Source organism: Tinamus guttatus, unplaced genomic scaffold, assembly GCF_059628265.1.
Source record: "Tinamus guttatus ecotype Peru unplaced genomic scaffold, ASM5962826v1 Tinamus_guttatus_pri_ptg000232l, whole genome shotgun sequence".
NCBI classification, from domain to species: Eukaryota; Metazoa; Chordata; class Aves; order Tinamiformes; family Tinamidae; genus Tinamus; species Tinamus guttatus.
Genome location: NW_028288766.1, coordinates 1,132,530 through 1,151,008, shown reverse-complemented (window position 1 = coordinate 1,151,008; position 18,479 = coordinate 1,132,530). Strand labels below are relative to the sequence as shown.

The 18,479-nt window shown below is 41.8% G+C and overlaps 1 protein-coding gene across 1 annotated transcript in view; it reads right to left on the bottom strand.

Annotated features, from left to right (window-relative positions):
* FARS2 (phenylalanyl-tRNA synthetase 2, mitochondrial) overlaps nucleotides 1-18,479 on the bottom strand; it is a 235,420-nt gene that overhangs the window by 176,561 nt on the left and 40,380 nt on the right. The window contains exon 2 of the mRNA XM_088525650.1: nucleotides 8,840-9,475. Coding sequence (XP_088381776.1) covers nucleotides 8,840-9,457 — 618 coding nt within the window. The 5' untranslated portion in view covers nucleotides 9,458-9,475. The remainder of the gene's footprint in view (nucleotides 1-8,839; nucleotides 9,476-18,479) is intronic.

Genomic DNA, 18,479 nt, shown 5'->3' with positions numbered 1-18,479 from the left:
TTTTGTATGCAGGTTTGCAAGGAAAACAGCAAAAATCTCAAAGGGAGTTTTACTGATTTAAGTAGGAATCTCACCTGCTAACTCTTGAGAGCAAAATACATAAATTCTTATCGCTAAACAAAGACATAAACTATTAAAAGAATGGAAATATTCAATCAATAAGTTTTATTTCTGTACCATAACTTCAATAATAATAATTAGCTACAGAAAATTATTTAATTTATAAAGAAAACAAATCTCTTTGGGGTAAGTGATTTTTTTCCAAATTCTGTTATTCTGAAAGCTATTGTGCAGAACAAGGTACTCCGTATGTATGTATAAAACTATGGTATATCTAAACTACCTTCCAAGAACTATAAAATATGCAATAGCATTAATCCCTGATTCAACCTTTTAAATATTTAATATTTCATAAAAGAAATAAAATCCACATATTTTTACGTGGAATCAAATTAATTTTAACACAAAACCTGGTCCCACAGCAAAGGACTTTAAATTTCCTACATCTGATTTATGTGCAGCACGCTTTATTTCTGTAAGGGCTACCATCTTCTCATGTTCCTTTAGACACATCACTTTCCTGCATACAGAAATCTTGCCTGTGTGTAATGTAAGGGTTTGGGGTGTAGTGGGGTGTTTTCAGATTAATTACAAAGCACACGGTCAGGTGAGCCACTGCACTGGCAATGTGACCAACTTGTTGTATCCGTAGAGGCTGCTCTCCATCACATCCGAGCAAGTAAAAGTTGTCTGATTTGGGGTACACTTGCATATATTTCTGTCGAGGAACTCACAAATCACTAAGTACCAGCAATTCTAATTCCTCTCGAAGAGACCAACAAAACACTCCTGCTAAGTTATGTCATTAAAGGTTCTGTGTTGGAGAGACAGACAGCTTGCAGGGGACTCCTGTTGGCAACTCTTACAACGACACACAAAACAGCGCGCTCAGCTTGGAGGGAAGAGGAGCTACATGCAAAAGCATTTCTAGTGCCCCTCTCCTCCTCCACCCCTCTACATCCAACCTATCTCAGGCACAGGAAAAAAATTAAGTTTTTCAGATTTTTTTCATAGGAAGTCTCCTAACATGACTAGCTCTTAATTCAAGAGAATTAAGGGGGGTAACCGTTAATTCCTGGGCACACATGCAATCTGTTGTTTTGACTGCAGACTCACTTTGCCTTCTTTAGAGCACAAAATGTTTTTAAAAATTCCAGTGAACCTCCAAGCAAGCCACCAATGCTGTTCACAATTAACATGGGCTGATTTCTACATGTTTCTCTCAGACACAGTGCTGTGCAGAAGGAGCCTGAGTTTACACAACAGGCAAGCTAGTAGCCAAATGAATGGAGGGAATAAAAAAATATATATATCTAAATTTGCATTTTATACTTTGTATTACTAGTCAGGAGGGGTCTGGGCTGGCAGATTGGGAAAACACAGCCCAAGTTAACTCCTTAGCACACTGCAGGAAAACATGAAACAAAGGGAGAAAGAAAAGCATTGCACAAAATAATTATTCATCAAACCAACAAAACACTGCTACTAATCCAAAGGCAGCAGCCCGACAGCCCCGCTACCGCCCTCCTGGGCAGCAGGTTCGTTATGCGGGTGCCCATGGGGAGGATTAAACCCCTCCTTCCCAGCATGGTCTGCGGGGCTGGCACGGGGCGCCCGGCAGGCGCCCTGCTCGCTAACGCCCCGTCAGCAGGGCCCTTTGGCCACCGATACGCGGAGGTGGAGGCCGGGGCTCCCAGGGAGCAGCTTTAGCCTGGCCAGGCTAATCCCGACACAGTCTCTCCGTGGTGGGGGACAGGATCCTTCACGCGGCTCTCTGGAGCGGCCAAGCCAGGCCCCGCTCGGAAAGGCCCTCTGCAGCTCCCCGTTTGTTTCTCTTCACTGAAGAGATGACTTTCGTATGCTCAAAGTTGCCTCAAGCTCACAGAGGTTTGTATCCTTCAGAGTCAAATATGCTGTATTTCTAAATTAGAATGTGCGTTTTCCCCTATTTCACTAATATCTTAGGACATGAAACTCGGTGTCTTTACACAGCATTTGCACACCTACATGGCAGTACTTTACCATTGCCCCACTCCTGAGATGGTGCTATCGCAATTGCTTTTCGAGGCAAAAATCTACTTCAGTGGGCTGTATCAGATATGAAGGGAAAATAACAGGAGACCCAGTAAACACACCCAGCCACACACGAGCCCTCCGATGTGCCCGGGTGTTTGTCCTCCCAGCGGAGCCCAGCACCGTCTCCTCCCTCGCGCCAGGCCCGGCACTCGGAGCAGCGAGCGGACAGGGAAACAGCCGAGGAGGAGCAGCGAGCCCCGAGACGGGGCAGAGAGACAGAGCTAGAGCAGCTGAGCTCCCATCAGCTGCCTTGCAGCAGCAGCAGGAGACAGGCGGGCGCACGGGCATGGGGTCCAGCTGTGCCAGCTCCCCAAGCATCGGGGAGCTCCCAAAGGCCTGGGAACAGCAAGGAAACGGCCCCTTCCAAGCAGGCATGCAGGGGAGCTCCTTTTGGCACTCCTCCATGCGCTCCCCATTGCACTGCAACCGGGAACACAGCGGTAGTGAGAAAAAGCGCATTGCTATCGTACTGTTCACTCCCTTTTTCTTCCATTCACAAATATTGCTGTGCTGGTAGAAGCAGTTTTAAACTGATATACCAACTCCATCAACATGATGGCTGCGCTGTGCAAAGTAGACGCCTTGGGTGAGAAACACTGTCACCTTCCTGTGCACATTAAGCCAGCAAAGCCGGAGTTTGAATCAAATGAAGGGTGAGCTGCGTATTGCCTCATCATGCAGATGGAAATAAATAAATAAATAGAATTTCTAGGGCTTATCACCATATCTGACTGATGCTACATTACAAAAGAGAAGGGAAACAAAGTGACCTTACCATCTGGCATGACATTTACCCATTACACTAGGATGGCTCCTAATAAGAATAAAGTCAAATTTGGTAACCTATGAAATACCAATTTTTAATTGGACAAATAAATGCTCCCTTAAAAGTTCTTTTACTGCATTTCTTGGCCTGGCACATGTGTGCTTTCAGCAAAGAATCCTAACATCTTTAAAACTATTTGACAGACAAAAACAAACAAACAAGCAACAATCACCACTTTCATATCGCTTCATTATCCACACACTTAGGATTCAGATCAAGTGCGTGTTTCTCTTTACAAGATGCTGACATTCATATTAGGTTTCGGAGTAGAAAGATGAATGTAAGAACTTGTCTTTTGACAATGCAACTGTGTATTTTTCCTGTCTGTCATGCATACTCCAGTATTAAAATAATGAATACATAATGTTCACATACTCGTCCTCACGAAACAAGCCAGCACTTAAAACGAGCTCCGCAAGAGGATCCGCATGCGCCAACGCTCATCACTGCCACACCTAACACGTGGTGACTCGCCAGCCTGGACAAATATCCCTATAAATAAGCAAACAGCTGCACTCTCAATCCACTTACAAATAGTACAACCACTTCCACATATTAAATGTCCTGTAATGCTTAACTGATGGATTAGTAAGGATGCTTACTTGAACATGGCTCATCGAAAAGAAAATTTACTGCCAGTCCCAATCAGCCTCCAACACAATGAAATTTATAAACCTGTACCCCAATCCAGGCAGCTTCACAGGCTATAAAGACATACAGGCAGCCAGCTGAAGAACAGAACAGTCTTTACTGGGTATCAGTACGCTTTCCTTCTGGGAGAAAATAGCAAAAAAATAAAAACAACAAAAAAACCCAAGTTGCATGGCCTCTTGCATGGTGCACACCTTAAATTTCTGGATCTTACAGTTTTCAGACCTCCCATTTCTGTTTCAGTTGTTTGCTCGGGTTTTTATTTTTTTAATCTAATCAAATATTTCTGCAAAAAATAATTCATCACCTACTTTTAAGGGAAAATCATACAGATGTTTTCAGACAGCAAAAAAATAAACCCTAGTATACACAATCAGTTATAGTGAGATACATATTATAATTTCTGTTCACATGGTAAAGGAAATTCCTTTATTTTAAGCACCCTAGATGAAATAAAAGTAATAAAACTCACACTAGTCGCTTTCAAATTTTTTGGACCATGAACCACTACGAAAAATCTCACCGACTGCCTGATCCTCTTTGCTGTAGAATTTTCAGATAAGGAGAATACAAATAAAACACAGCTCATTAGGGAAGCAAAGCTCTACTTCAGGGTATGATTTACACACTGCAATTTTGAAAATGCTGATCTTGCCGGACCCAAGTTCACAAGCTGGACAGCCCACAGCATAAGGGAAGGCAGTTCCACCTGGGCAGGTCCACCTGAGTTCCACGGGTAAAAAGCCATGCCTTTTACCCAGGCCACTTCAACCAATTTCAGCCTCAGGAATAAACTCACCGAATCACAGGATGGTTGAGGTTGGAAGCGACCTCTAGAGATCATCTAGTCCAACCCCCCTGCTCCAGCAGGGACACCTAGAGCACGTGGCACAGGGTGGCGTCCAGGTGGGTTTGGAAGATCTCCAGAGACTCCACAACCTCTCTGAGCAGCCTGTTCCAGTGCTAAGAACTCACACCAGAACTCAAGAAATATTCTAGCAAAGTATTGCTACTCTTCTTTTTCTTAATATGGGGGCTCCAGTTCAGATGTCCAGTTCCTGGAGGTCGTGATGAGGAAAGGAGCAGCTCTCAGGTTGTTTGGGACCAGTGCGCTACTCGTAACCAACATCTCAAACGCCTCCTGAAGGCAACAGCAACCAGCTGGCTAACACACATGGGTGAGATTCCCAGCTTGATGAGCAAATGGGCACGCTCCAGGCCATTTGCCATGTCTGGACATGTATCAGATGTTGGTCCAGCAACTGCTGGCACGCAGTGGTATCACGAAGTGACACCACAGTCATGGATTCCGTGTAAGGAGGTATCTGGGAGATGTCCACCCTAAAGTAAAACTAGTTCCATGATTTCCACCTATATCAGAAAGCTGACTGGATTCCACTCTGCTACAAAAAGCCAGGAAGACCCAAATCCCCCCTGACTCACAAATGCTATGAGGTGGTAAGAGATAAACGCCCTCAATTGAAAGGATTGGTAGGCCAGGCCATGACTCTCCATGTCACAAATGAGAGCATTTGGCCGTGTAAAGTACGAGTTGCCAATTGGGGAAAAAAAAGAAAAAAAAAGAAAACAGGTTAATCGGATATTCAGGTTTATCCCAAAGCACAACAACAGTCAAATGCTTGAGTAAAAAGAAGGTAATATATGTAAAAAACAGATAAAAAGGAACTTTTTTTTAAAAGACATTAAAAATAGGGGAAAGGTACACAAGTAGGAAATCACCAGAGAAGAAGTACACATTTATACGAATAAGACAAACAGCTACATTACCTAGGACAGGTGCATTTACAAGTCTAGATATAAATACTATAAAACTATGATATGGAAACAGTTTTTTTCCCCCCGGTGAATAGACCTGCAAAATTAAAAGCAATACACAGATGCCAATTATCCTTGTGTTGGAGGGGCAGGCCTTGTTTTTAACTGAATGATTTATGTTTCTCCATCGACACCAAAGCAGGAGGGAAAAAAAAAAAAAAAAAAAAAAGCCTCTTCTTCTATAGACATTTCCATGGCGATTCAGGAGGTATCGCTGTTACTGCTTCCCCACTTTGAGCCACCAGCATCGGCGTGTCTGATGAGCGCGTCATCTCCTCCCTCCGAACAATCTGCTATCGGCCTCCATTAGGAGGAGGTTACTGAATTAGAGGAGCAATTCCCATGCTTTCATACCCGTTCCCCTTAAAATTTATGCGTAAGGCAACGCAGGCCGTAAAACACCTTACGAAACATCCTTCCGACGCATAAGCAGCACTCGCTGCCGCCCGGGAAGCGGCGCGCGCCGCCTTCGGGCTTGTCCGGGTTCCCTCTGGCGGCCGAAGGGCTCCAAGGGAGACGAGCGGCGGCTGCAGCGGCCGCGGGACGGGCTGTGCCCGCGGCGCCCGTCGTGCCGCGCAGGCCCCGCTTTGCCGCCCCGAGCGCGGCAGCCACGGCGCTGCCCGGCCGAAGCACCAAAACGGCCTTGGAAGGGAGAAGGGAAAAAATAACCCAGTTACGCTGTAGCAGGGAGAAAAACGGCACGCTGGAGGCTGGCACTGCACAAATCATGCTATTTGGGAGTTAATTTTTAAGGAGAATAAACTATTTTATGTCCAGGCTAATGAAGCAGATTTGGAAAATTTAAAATTCCGATAAATTCAAGTGGAAACCATCATGAAGTGGTTTTTTTGTTTGTTTTTCAACTTTGTGGTTCAATTTTCAATGGATAAGGTAATGCAATGATAAATGTAATAATTTATTAACATTTAATAATTTTAAATGGGCAAATCAAAAGGACAAAGTAAAGCAACAAACACTCTATAATAAATAAAATGTATGCTACTCGATACAAATGAAATCTAAATGAATCTAAATGAAATCTACCTGCCACTGTGTTGAAAAGCTTCCGACTAAGAGTTAACAGTTTTTCCTTTAGTTTCATAGCTTATCCTCCATATTGTGCAAATTTCCTCATGGCCACAGCTTGCAATATGGTTATGAATGAGAAGTCTCAGATGAAGGCAACAGGCCTTGACATTCACACGTTTCTGTTCAGTGTGTTATAATTTAAACATGAGTATAAATAAATGAATATAAAAATATTTCTCTCGTATAGTATTACCTCCATTTAATCTTTTTTCAGCTCAGACAGTTCCTTCTGGAATTATGCACGTTTGTGGGTTTCCTCAAAGAAGCAATCAGAATACAAAACAGAGAAACAGTCACCAGTAAAATTACAAAATTACATGTTCAATTTTTTCACTAGGCTCTTGGATGGCGCTTGTAAATTTTTGCACATGGCAAGACTTTAGCAGGTTTCAATACTGAATTGCAGCGAAAATGGGCAGCTTTAGATCACGCACATAGCTAGAACTTAGGCATGTTCCCCAGTAAACAAAACCTTACACACTGTGCGCCAGGCCACTAGCATCAGTTCAAGATGCCTTCAGGATTTTTCAGACACAAGACAGTACACATTTGCCATTTTATCTACCACATACCTAGCTTCACATTCATCAAATACCGGCATTCTCCTATAGCATCACAACCATTCCCTTGAAAAGGGAAACGAACAAACAAAAAAAAAACAAACAACCCATAATGCAATGAATCAGATCACTGTACACTACGTATCAGCATATAGCTGGTAGGTATCCGCAAAATTTTCTATAAGAGTCTTCCCACTTATTAATCTTCTTCTTACACTTCCCTTTATCTCCTTTGTGTGGGAGAAAGAAATATCCTGACTATGCTGACAAATATTTCCAGGGACATATTCCTTAAGAATTATTTCAATAATTAGATCAATCACTTCCAAGTTCTCATAAACACTATCCTATAACAGGGTAGCTACTCTAATTTTGTGGCAGATATGGTGCCCTCTTCTCATCTAGAAGCCTGAATTTCAGCTGAGATGAAAAATCTGGCATGAACTTAAAATGTTACAAAATGGCATTTTCATAATATAGTACCAATTTATTCTTGCATGTTATAATCATATTATAGCCAGATTATACAACAAATTGTAACTATGAAGATGCATAAGTTATAACCATGAAGATGCATATGTAAAAGAACAGCTAACAAATAAGACAATACATCTGTAAGTTTTTCCTTTTTTTCATTACGAAGAAGTCGTTGTAAATGCCATTTGATACCATACAGCTTGCTGCACATCTCCACAGGTAGATGCACTTTCAAAATGGCCAAGGAAGTGGTAGAGTGGTGAGAAAACGCCCATGTGCATGACAGGAATCCTTCCCACCAGTGAGAAAAACGGTGCACTAAGCTTTCCCCACGCCTCCCTCCGGCATGGTGCTTCCCTGCCAAGCTCCTGTCACCTACTTGCAACCACATTAAGAATGGTCTACATCTAAGTATTATTAGTATAGGTTCATTCTTAGATATATAAATGTCAATTTGGCAATATTGCTATGAGCATACACAAATTGTAGCAATCAATTACTGTTTAGAAAACAATGTGGCTTATTTTTACAGGCAATCAATGATACAGCAGAATATTTAACAACACTCAAACATCTGCAGTGCACATAAGTTGTGCCAACGATATATATAAACTCAAGAGTCTTGGACATATACCTAGAGCTCTTCAGCTGGTGCCTGTTCTCAGACAAGTTTACTGCGTATATATCACACATCCATAACTATCAGCTGCAACAAACCCTCCTTTCAACACAGGTATAGGATGAGATGAAGCATGGGACAATTCATTAGAAAAGATGATGTTCATAAATGAAGTTTGGAGCTATTAGCAGAAGACAGATGACTGAGTCAGAGTTTTACTCTGTACTGTAGATGCAAGAACTCGCAATCATGAACCCTTCAAGGGCTAACATGACAAAGTTTTATGCTAAGATTAGCTCATTGGAAGGTACTTCTGACACGATTAGAACTGAATTGTGCAAATCACTAGCTGTGCCAGCTGTTTTCTTTCAGATACTGTTTTATTTTGATAGGTTTCAAGGCTGTTGTCCACTTTTCACATTTTCCTGGGAATGTTTTTAAGTTTTCTTTTTTTAATTCAATATTTTTCATCCGTATTCTTCTCAAATTAAATGTATTCCTACGTGACCACCCCCTTGATCTTTATCAGGGTGCAGCATATCATCTGTGTGACTACAACTGATTTAAGTGCATGCACTTTGCTCAAATACAAGATCAAGCAACTTACCCAGGATCTCTTTCATCCCAACTACAGAGAGCTCCTACCTCGTGACAGGAGAAGAGCCGAACTCCTTCCATCTGATGAAAGACTGGGTAGTGGGTGTTGTCAATTGTATCACGACGGTAGACGTCTCCCACAGCCAGAAAAGCATCTAAGCCAGAATGTATCAGGTCCCACTGATGAGCTGATGTGTGTGCTCTTAGCATGTGATCACGATTCAAGTAATAGTTATCCTCTTTCCTCCTGCTGACATGGTCTTGTGGGATAAGCAGGCTATCAAAATTCTGCTGTACGGTAACCACTGGAGAAAGACTATCATAGACAGAGAACAACGGTGTTCCAAAGCGTCCTGTATATTGCTTATAAAAGTGGTCCTTCACCTGCTCCTTGATTAGCCACAAAGGATGATGCTTTTTGTTGTGCAGGTTTTTCCCAACTTTGGAGAGAATCTTCTCTGCGACATTACTGTAGTCATCTCGAGGATAAGCTTTACCAAGCAGTTCCACAGTATTTAATGATGCTGTGCTGGCAGCAAAATCAGAAGGTACAGACGTGGATGAAGAATGCCTTAAATGGGCGATAGTTCCTCTTACTTTTACTTCCTGTGAGAAAGCTGTTTTAGAATACTTAGCAACTCTCATGAATTTCCATAGCATTGCCATTGCAAATTCTCTCTGGATCTAGAGAAAGAAAAAGAAATTAAAAGTTACGATCTGCGGTCTTGCTGGAGGAATTGCAAGCATCTCATGAGTAAGTGAAATCCAAATATCTGTTTGATGAACAAGACAGCACTTGCTATAAACTACTTATTTTGGCTGGGGGTGGAAGAGAGAGACTATTTGCAATAAAATTTCAGCTACGTTATCTTGATCTTTTACAAGTCCTCTGCATCACAGCATTAGTATTGATGATTCTAGATCTACTCTTAATCCCATTCCAAATACTGCAATCCTTTATAGCGCAGGAAACACCTCTGAAATATTTTTTTCATTCAATTAAAATATGAGGCAATAAGAGAATGCATGTACAAGAAACTCAGAAATTTAGCAATGCCCTTCCGCAGTCAGGGACTTTCTTATGAAGTCCTAGGTGTTAACATATTGCTGTATTTTTGTTTCCTCAGAATTAAAGAGCCTGTGGAAGGAATTTCAGTCACCTCACAGCTTATGACATAAACAAAACGCCACTGTGCATCCACTGCTATCTCCCACCTAATGCCCCACAAAACCAGTCTAACCTTTCAAACTACTATGCCATTATGGAAAAGCAGATGGCCAAACCATAAGGCATATATTTACATATACACCAACACACCAAAGTCAGATATGAGCACGGCATGAGATTCTCTGTGAAGATTCCACAAAGAGCTGATGTTAACATTTTGAGGAGAGCCTGAAAACCTTTTGAGAATCATAGAATTGTTAAGGTTGGAAGGGACCTCAAGAGGTCATCTAGTCCAACTCCCCTGCACACACAGGGACACCTAGAGCACATGGCATAGGACTGCATCCAAGTGGGTTTGGAAGATCTCCAGAGAAGGAGACTCCACAACTTCTCTGGGCAGCCTGTTCCAGTGCTCTGTCACACTCACCATCAATAAATTTTTCCTTAAGTTCATGTGGAACTTTTGGTGCTTCAGTTTCTGGCCATTTCCTCTAGTTCTGTTGGTGGCCACCACTGAAAAGAGGCCAGCACCATCCTCCTCACTGCCTCCCTTGAGGTACTTATAGACACTGATTAGATCCCCTCTCAGCCTTCTCTTCTCCAGGCTGAACAGGCCCAGCTCCCTCAGCCTCTCCTCATAGGGCAGATGTTCCAGGCCCCTGATCATCCTTGTAGCCCTGCACTGGACTCTCTCCAGCAGCTCCACATCCCTCTTGTACTGTGGGGCCCAGAACTGAACACAATACTCCAGATGTGGCCTCACCAGGGCTGAGTAGAGGGGCAGGATCACCTCCCTCGACCTGCTGGAGATGCTCTTCTTAATGCACCCCAGGATCCCATTGGCCTTCTTGGCCACGAGAAGCTGCCTCATGGTCAACTTGTCATCCACCATGACACTCAGGTCCATATCTGCAAAACTGCCCTCCAGAAAGTCGGTCCCCAGGCTATACTGGTGTCTGGGGTTATTCCTCCCCAGGTGCAGAACCTTGCACTCGGCCTTGTTGAATTGCATGAGGTTTTTCACCGCCCAGTTGTCCAGTCTGTCCAGGTCCCCTTGGATGGCAGTGCAGCCCTCTGGGGTATCGGATACTCCTCCCAGTTTGGTATCATCAGCAAACTTGCTGAGGGAGCACTCTGTGCCTTCATCCAGGTCATTGATGAATAAATTGAACAGGACTGGACCAAGGACTGACCCCTGGGGGACCCCGCTAGCTACAGGCCTCCAACTAGACTCGGCACCACTGATCACCACCCTCTGAGCTCTGCCATCCAGCCAGTTCCTAATCCACCTCACTGTGCACTCATCTATCCCACACTTCTGGAGCTTGCCCAGGAGGATGTTGTGAGGGATGGTGTCAAAAGCCTTGGTGAAGTCGAGATAGACGACATCCACCACTCTCCCCTCATCTATCCAGCCGGTCATTTCACCATAGAAGGCTATCAGGTTAGTCAAGCAAGATTTCCTCTTGGTGAATCCATGCTGACTACTCTTGAGCACCTTCTTGTCCTCCATGATACCTCTCATTTTCACTGCCTATAGCATTACGCAGTGAGGAGGCTTTACAGTTTACAGGAATGTGAATGAAGGGCTATGATTGTGCAGAGTGAACAACGCATTTTCTAGCAAAAAGCCTTCTTTATACAATCATTCTGTTTAGAAAGAGATGCTCTTTGTGCTTCATGTACACATAGCTGCATTACTCGGGAGCGTTTGGAGAGGGAATTCTGAAAATGAGGCATTCGGAGGGTCATGAAGTCACTGTGTGAGCCCATTCTGAGAAGGTTTCATTCAAAACCACTTGAAAACGTATAGAGAACTTTGAAAATGTTAACATAGATTCCAGTAAAGCAAGCAAGAATCTCAGATTTCTTATGATGGAATAGAAAACCAGATATTTTAAAAGGTAAGTGACTTGGGCATCCACTTTCAATGAACTGGTTCACATTACTCTAAGAAATCCAGAAAATAAATCCCCAGGAAATCCAGGGTCTCAGGTTTCCTACATAGAAACATTTCACATGAAAGTACTCTTAAAGAAATCAGGAAAGAAAGGAGATAAGCTATGAATAAACGTCAATTTTCAGGAGATATCTGCCTATAAAGGTTGAAAGCTAACAGTATCTGGCCATCTTTCCAAGGAAACTTAACAGAAATATGTTAAACATGAAAAAACAAAAAGCTAAGATTATTTTTAATACACTTGGGCTTCAAAAATACAGATCAGTGAGCCTAAAATACACAGCCCCCAAAATTCAAATCTGCAAAAGATAACAGGTAGGCTCACATTTGGTTTCCTTTCCTCAGGCTTACTTTTGACTATTCTCTAGAGAATTTCAAGTAATTTTGGGGCTTTCAAGTAATTTTCTGAAGTAATCATATGTCAACAACTCAAAATAAGGACAGGTTGAACAGTAAGAAATTGAATTTGGCAGGTAGGATTACTAAATATTTGGTCTAAAAGGAAAAGCAAAAGAACCCTTCATAGCAAAAGAAGCTCGCCCACTTTTCTTGTCGAAGATCTTAAGGAAAAGAACAGCTACAACTTTCATCTATTTTGGAAACTTTTAAGCTCAAGTTTTTTTAGTTTGCAGAATTATTTCACAAAATTAGCTTTTGACTATTTCAGTTAAGGCCTTTCCATAAATGAATTCACACACAGACATAACAAAAGCCTCTGCCACAGACTAAACCAGTGACAGTCTTATATTTTGAAAAGAGAGGATCCACTTTCCCCAAACATACGTTCTCCTTCATAAAAAAGTGAATTCTCATTTTCAAACAGCTGCTTGAAATAAGCAGCTCTAGTCAGATAATGAATTCAGTTTCCCTTAAGTAAATATCACCATCTGCCCATACATCTATTTTTCTAAAAAAATCAATTCAAGTCTTACACATAACCATAGAGTAAGAAAAACTCTTACGATTTCATCACAAGTATCATGGTACTTCCTGCTTTTCTAGATACTAGTCCTCTAAAAATCAGATGACCATTCACCTTTAACATAATTGTTCACTGTTCATCACTATCACTGACATGATATCACATGCAGCCTTGTTATGAAGCGCCATATAGCAGCCCTTCATTGACACTTTCCTCCTCTCTCCTTTTCTACCACAGAAGCACGCATGCTAGTTTGAGAATCAACACAGAGGAACAGTATTAAACTAGATTCTATTCAACTGGTGATGAACCTCACACAGGAATAAATAAATAAATAAATAGCCAAAGAAGGAAGGAATGATGGCTTTGCATCACACAACAAAAACTCAAACCAAAGAAATACTCCACAGCATGGAAAGAAACACTGGAAAGTAAATAAAACTCTCTACCTTTCTGCTAAAGATTGCAGATCTGCAGTTGATGCTAAAGATACACTAATTAATTATGTTCACTTGCAATCAATAGACAATTATTTCTAGTAGACTTCTAGCTAAAGGTCTGAAAAAAAACATAGATTAATGTCTCATTTCCTTTTTTCATTTCCATAATGCTCATCAATCGGCAGTAACACAGAACTAATTTCTGTGCACATTGACAAAACCCAGTTTCCACAGCAAAGACTGCTAGTCAGCTAATAACCACAGCAAGCTAAACAAAAGCAGTCCTGATGCTGCAAATAAGTAAATAAATATGAAATAAACATTGAAAAGCCATCACTGTCATCTATGATCCAGAGTGCAAATGTACTCCATGAGCATTACCAAGCGGTTACAGACTGTGGACTCAACCGTTGTGAGCTGACCTGGCCTAGTGGCAGCTCCCAGGGCACTTCTTGAAGCACCGCAGGAGGACAGGCACTATCCAAGCCTGCCATCTCCTCTCTCCGGCTCTACCACCTCCATGTTCCTGGCTGCATGAGCAGCTCTTTTGCCTAGCACATGAGGAAAGGACAGCTCCTGTATCTCATCCTCCATGCTCAGAAGCCAAACCCAGCTATCTCTGATAAAGCCGATGGTGTATGTCATGTCAGTGCAATGTTTTCACAAAGTATTTGAATGCACACGTGAGTGTGTGTCCAGCTTCAGACAGGGGCAGAACCTGTGCTAGCCAGGGACAAGGGCATCTGAGGAGCCCTGTGGGCACTGCAGATAGACTAGGCCTCGGTATGACCACTTTTGGCCAAAGCTAGTGCTCTACCACAGACACCGCACCACTTTGGCGGCAGCATCAAGACTGACAAGCTGGCAAGGCTCCATCTTCCCTCACAAGATAAACAGCCTTTCCTGTGCAGGACCACAGCAGACTCTGCAGAGCACAAGGACACCACAGTCAGGAGCCTAACAACAGGGAAACAACAAAATCCACGACTGCGATCTTGGCGTGAGCCCACAGACAGCCGGGTGGGACACAGGATCCTACTGCTGCACTTCCTCGGCATGTCTTTTCACGTCCAAGCCCAGGTTTCCACGTCACAGTAAAACAAGGATTAAGGCAGCACTATCACAGACACAGTGGCATTTGTCACAAGTCCTCCCTACTCCACTGAGACCGTTTTAGAAGAGAAGTAGCATCAGCAAAATTCTTCCTTATGCTTGCCTTTGAAAAAGGGACAGAAAAAAAGACAAATTTATCAGCAATTCACAAGACAAATAAATAGGCCTGTGCACCAGTATTTTATTTACCCATTTCTCCTCACAGAAAAAGAGAAAGTTAGAGAACACTCTCATCTAAGCAGCCTAGAGCTAACCAACAAATCCAACGGGCCTGGCTTTAGGGCTGCTTGCTCCGCATTTATAACTGTGCGGAAAGAGCATCTAAGCTCTAAGTGACCGCTTTCTCTGTGTGCCCTGCGGTTTTTACTCCTTAGGGATGCAGAAATACAGATGGGCTGCTGCATACATAAACCGAAGTACATGAAAGGTTTATAACCAAAATTCTATGAAGATAAGAGTCTGTCTCCCATCCAAAAATAGATAATTAATGCAAGAGTCTGAAGTGCCATGGAAAACGTTAGAAAAGTTGGGTTGCCACCATTTTGTGATGTGACAACTTTTATCTACCGTATGTGTGGGGAGGGGAGTTCAACCAACATAGCATATGTTAAAACAAAAATTATAAACATATGCTAGGCTGCTAAAATTGGACATTTACCAGTCTGCTTAGCAATTTTGCTAAGCACTGAATTTTAGTTTTGAAAACTATGTGGGCATACAGCAGCACATATGGTATTGCCATGACCATATCTACATTGCATGGGATATCAAAAAAATTATTTCACATAAAATAACAACAATAAGCTCAGATTTTTTGTCATTTTAAAATGAAGGTATCTTGTTGCACATCAGAAGAGGCTTTCATTCTTACTGAGCATGTTGAATTTGTATTATGTACAAAGGCCCCTGAAACAGCCTGACAGTCAATTTAGAACTAATCCATCTCAGTATCCAACCTCCAGGTGTTGACAATTTTCAGAGGTCGATGATAGCTAAGCACCTGATGGACCAAAATACTACATACAATACCTAGTACCACGCAGAAGGCAAGATAGTGTGGCCTTAGAGCATTTGCCTCTTATTTTTTTCACAAACATAAGAGTTCATCTTAATAATTCATCAGCAAGACATAAGAAAGACAGAGGATAAGTCATTTTTTTGATTTGCGTTTTTTCTTTCTTAACTGAAGCAAAAATATGTCATAAGCTGGCCTGCTGCCTGCTCTCTAAGACAGATACATTTATCACAATAATGCTTTTTGCAACGTTTTGAGACATGTAATATTGAAAGAGAAAAATAAAAAACGTGCTCTACGATAAGGCATGATCGGGCTGTCTCATATGTTACATGTAAGACCTTAAATAAGAAACAAGAGGTGAGAACAACTCACGGATGCCGAAGACGCCTGTCTCAACAAATGCCTGTTCTACACGCACAGGCACCTGAAGGCAGGCACAGAATATGTGGTCCACCCTTCCGAAGCACCACAGATCTCACCTCAACCACCTCCAAGGTCTTTTACACAGCAGCACAGGCCAAGACAAGCACCAAGGATCACTGGCCAAGTGCTAGTTTGAAAATGCTCTGAATCATCATGCTGACTACACTCACCACTCGGTTACAGGTTAAATATTGCCAATGATGAAAAATGCCATCCTTCTTACCACACTGGAACAGCTTTCCATACCTCTCGCTATCCACCAAAGAAGTCACCACAGAACTTTAAACTTCTCCTGACACAAAATGCCACTCAAAGACTGTTCTGGCTTATCCACGAGTTTCACACTTATTAAAACGATAGTATTTCTTAGCAGATATATTTCAAGAGAGGTAAAATTAATTTCAGTGATCAAAACACTTGTAAATTGTGCTGCCTAGCAGCAGTAAGATCATTTCAAAGATTGGCATAATGAGCTTTCAAGACAGTCTTTAATGGATCTGGCTTAAGTAGTGGAGAAATGGTATCTGTACACTGGAATCAGCAAGCAAACCAGGTACACTAAATTGCTGCATTTTTCAAGGAGTGTATAATTTTTTAAAAAGGGAAGAGTATGAAGCACAGGTAGCATTAGAAGTTAAAGCTCCCAGGCACAAATTCAGACTTACAGTTCTAGAAGATGGGTAGAAGAACGCCAAACCCATCAACAGGATAAAGGTTTTGATGTATATTCATGAAAGCAGGCTCATTTAAGGAAAATCATATTTCCTCAGATACATATTTCCTCCTTCTCTGGAGATCTTCAAAACCCACGTGCTCTAGGTGACCCTGCGTGTGCAGGCGGGTTGGACTAGATGATCTCTAGAGGTCCCTCCCAACCTTAAGCATTCCATGATTCTACGACAAACTAAAATAGAGTGGCTCCACTGAAGAAACTTCAATTAAGCCTTGGAGGGAAGCTTGCAAGAATGTGCCAAGGAGCACAAACCCTACTGGAAGCTTAGCACATGTGACTTGTGCTCCTGCTGGTAGACCTGCACAAGACAAAAATGGTTAATGGTCATTTAATATTTTAAGGTTAAATCCTCATTACACAAACTTGTTTTCAACACATTACACTACAAATCACAAGCTGCAAAAAGGCAAGGCAGAATTCACTCTTAAATATTCTCAAGGGCATTTCCTACTCCTAAGTACATCCAATTTTCAAGAGAATCAATCTGAAAAGCACCACCTTCAATTGCGGAAGGAACATTCTCTTTACAATATCTTGAAAATGTCACCACCTAGCTTTTTTCCTAAGGAGGAATATTGTAAATAATTGTCAGATCAGAGGGATGAGACCTCCAGAAACTATAAATCCTCACTACAATATAAATTAGCAGTGCCTCTTCTGCCTTCTTTTTTCCTCTAATATCTGCAACCTCACTATCTTTATTTCTGTATTCTTGTATATGCCATCAAAAAGTTTACTCCTAAGGGCTTTTAAGTGAAAAATAATCTGCTTAGAAACTCAATATTAGCAGTATTTATGTATATTGCTGTATTTTCTTAGCTCTCACTAATTAACTACACCATTTGTACATAGCAAAATCAAAAAAAAGAGCTTAAAAGTCTTAAAAGGAAAACAGAATATTACATTAGTTATTAAACACCAAGAATGGGATGCGTGCAGATTTGATAAGAGTGTAAAGGAAAGCAAAGGAAGAATAAGTAAATAGTTATAAGTAGTAACAATTGCCACCACAGCAATGCAAAACACTCCACTATGAAATAGCGGCTCTACAGCGTGGGGGATATAGTATCCCATAGTACTCACATGCACTGCTGGACAGCAGAATGTCCTTACTGAACTTCAACACTGCTCCTCCATGTCACTCCTCCATATGACATAGCAAGTCATATATATATATACAGCAAGTCACCTCCATGTGCAATGTCATATTTCAGTGATGTCTATGGGTTGAAGACTTCACATTGTTGCTATATAGTGCAAAACGGCACAAAGTGATAGGCTTAAGTGATGCTTTATTGACCCACTGATCAAATACAGATTGACAGCATGCTTGAGGAAAAAGGCAAAAAGAAATACTGCAATGTCTTACAGATCAGAGTCAACACACAGACTTCCTAACAGGCTGCATTTAACCTCCAACAAGAAAGAATTCAACATATGCAAGAACACAAGTTTCATGTGTCATAGTGAAAAAGGTCAACGTAATAAGCAAACCCAACCTACCCAACACTAAGACCAAATGAACAAATGACTTAGAAGGGTCATGCCAGAGAAGTAGGCTAGCATGAATAACTCAGCTTTTCCACAAACTAAAGGAAGAGCCATCAGCTTTACCTCAGTTTTGTCTGCTACATCTCAGTAGTGCTCCAATTCCTTCCATTTCCCTACATTCTTCAGAAGAATTGGGGAAGTCCACAAGTGCAGCACACAATAACATCCTAGACACCATGTTATAGTTTCAGCTGCCGATTCCAATTTAAAACAAGGTTCCACTATGTATGTAATCAACATCTAAAGCAAATAGTGCTACCACTGCAATATTTGCTACCATCTTGAGCCAGAAGATCACTAGAGACCCCTATCTCTGCCCTAGCTGTGATGTGGATGCGTGCTTGACTTCAACTCCGACTC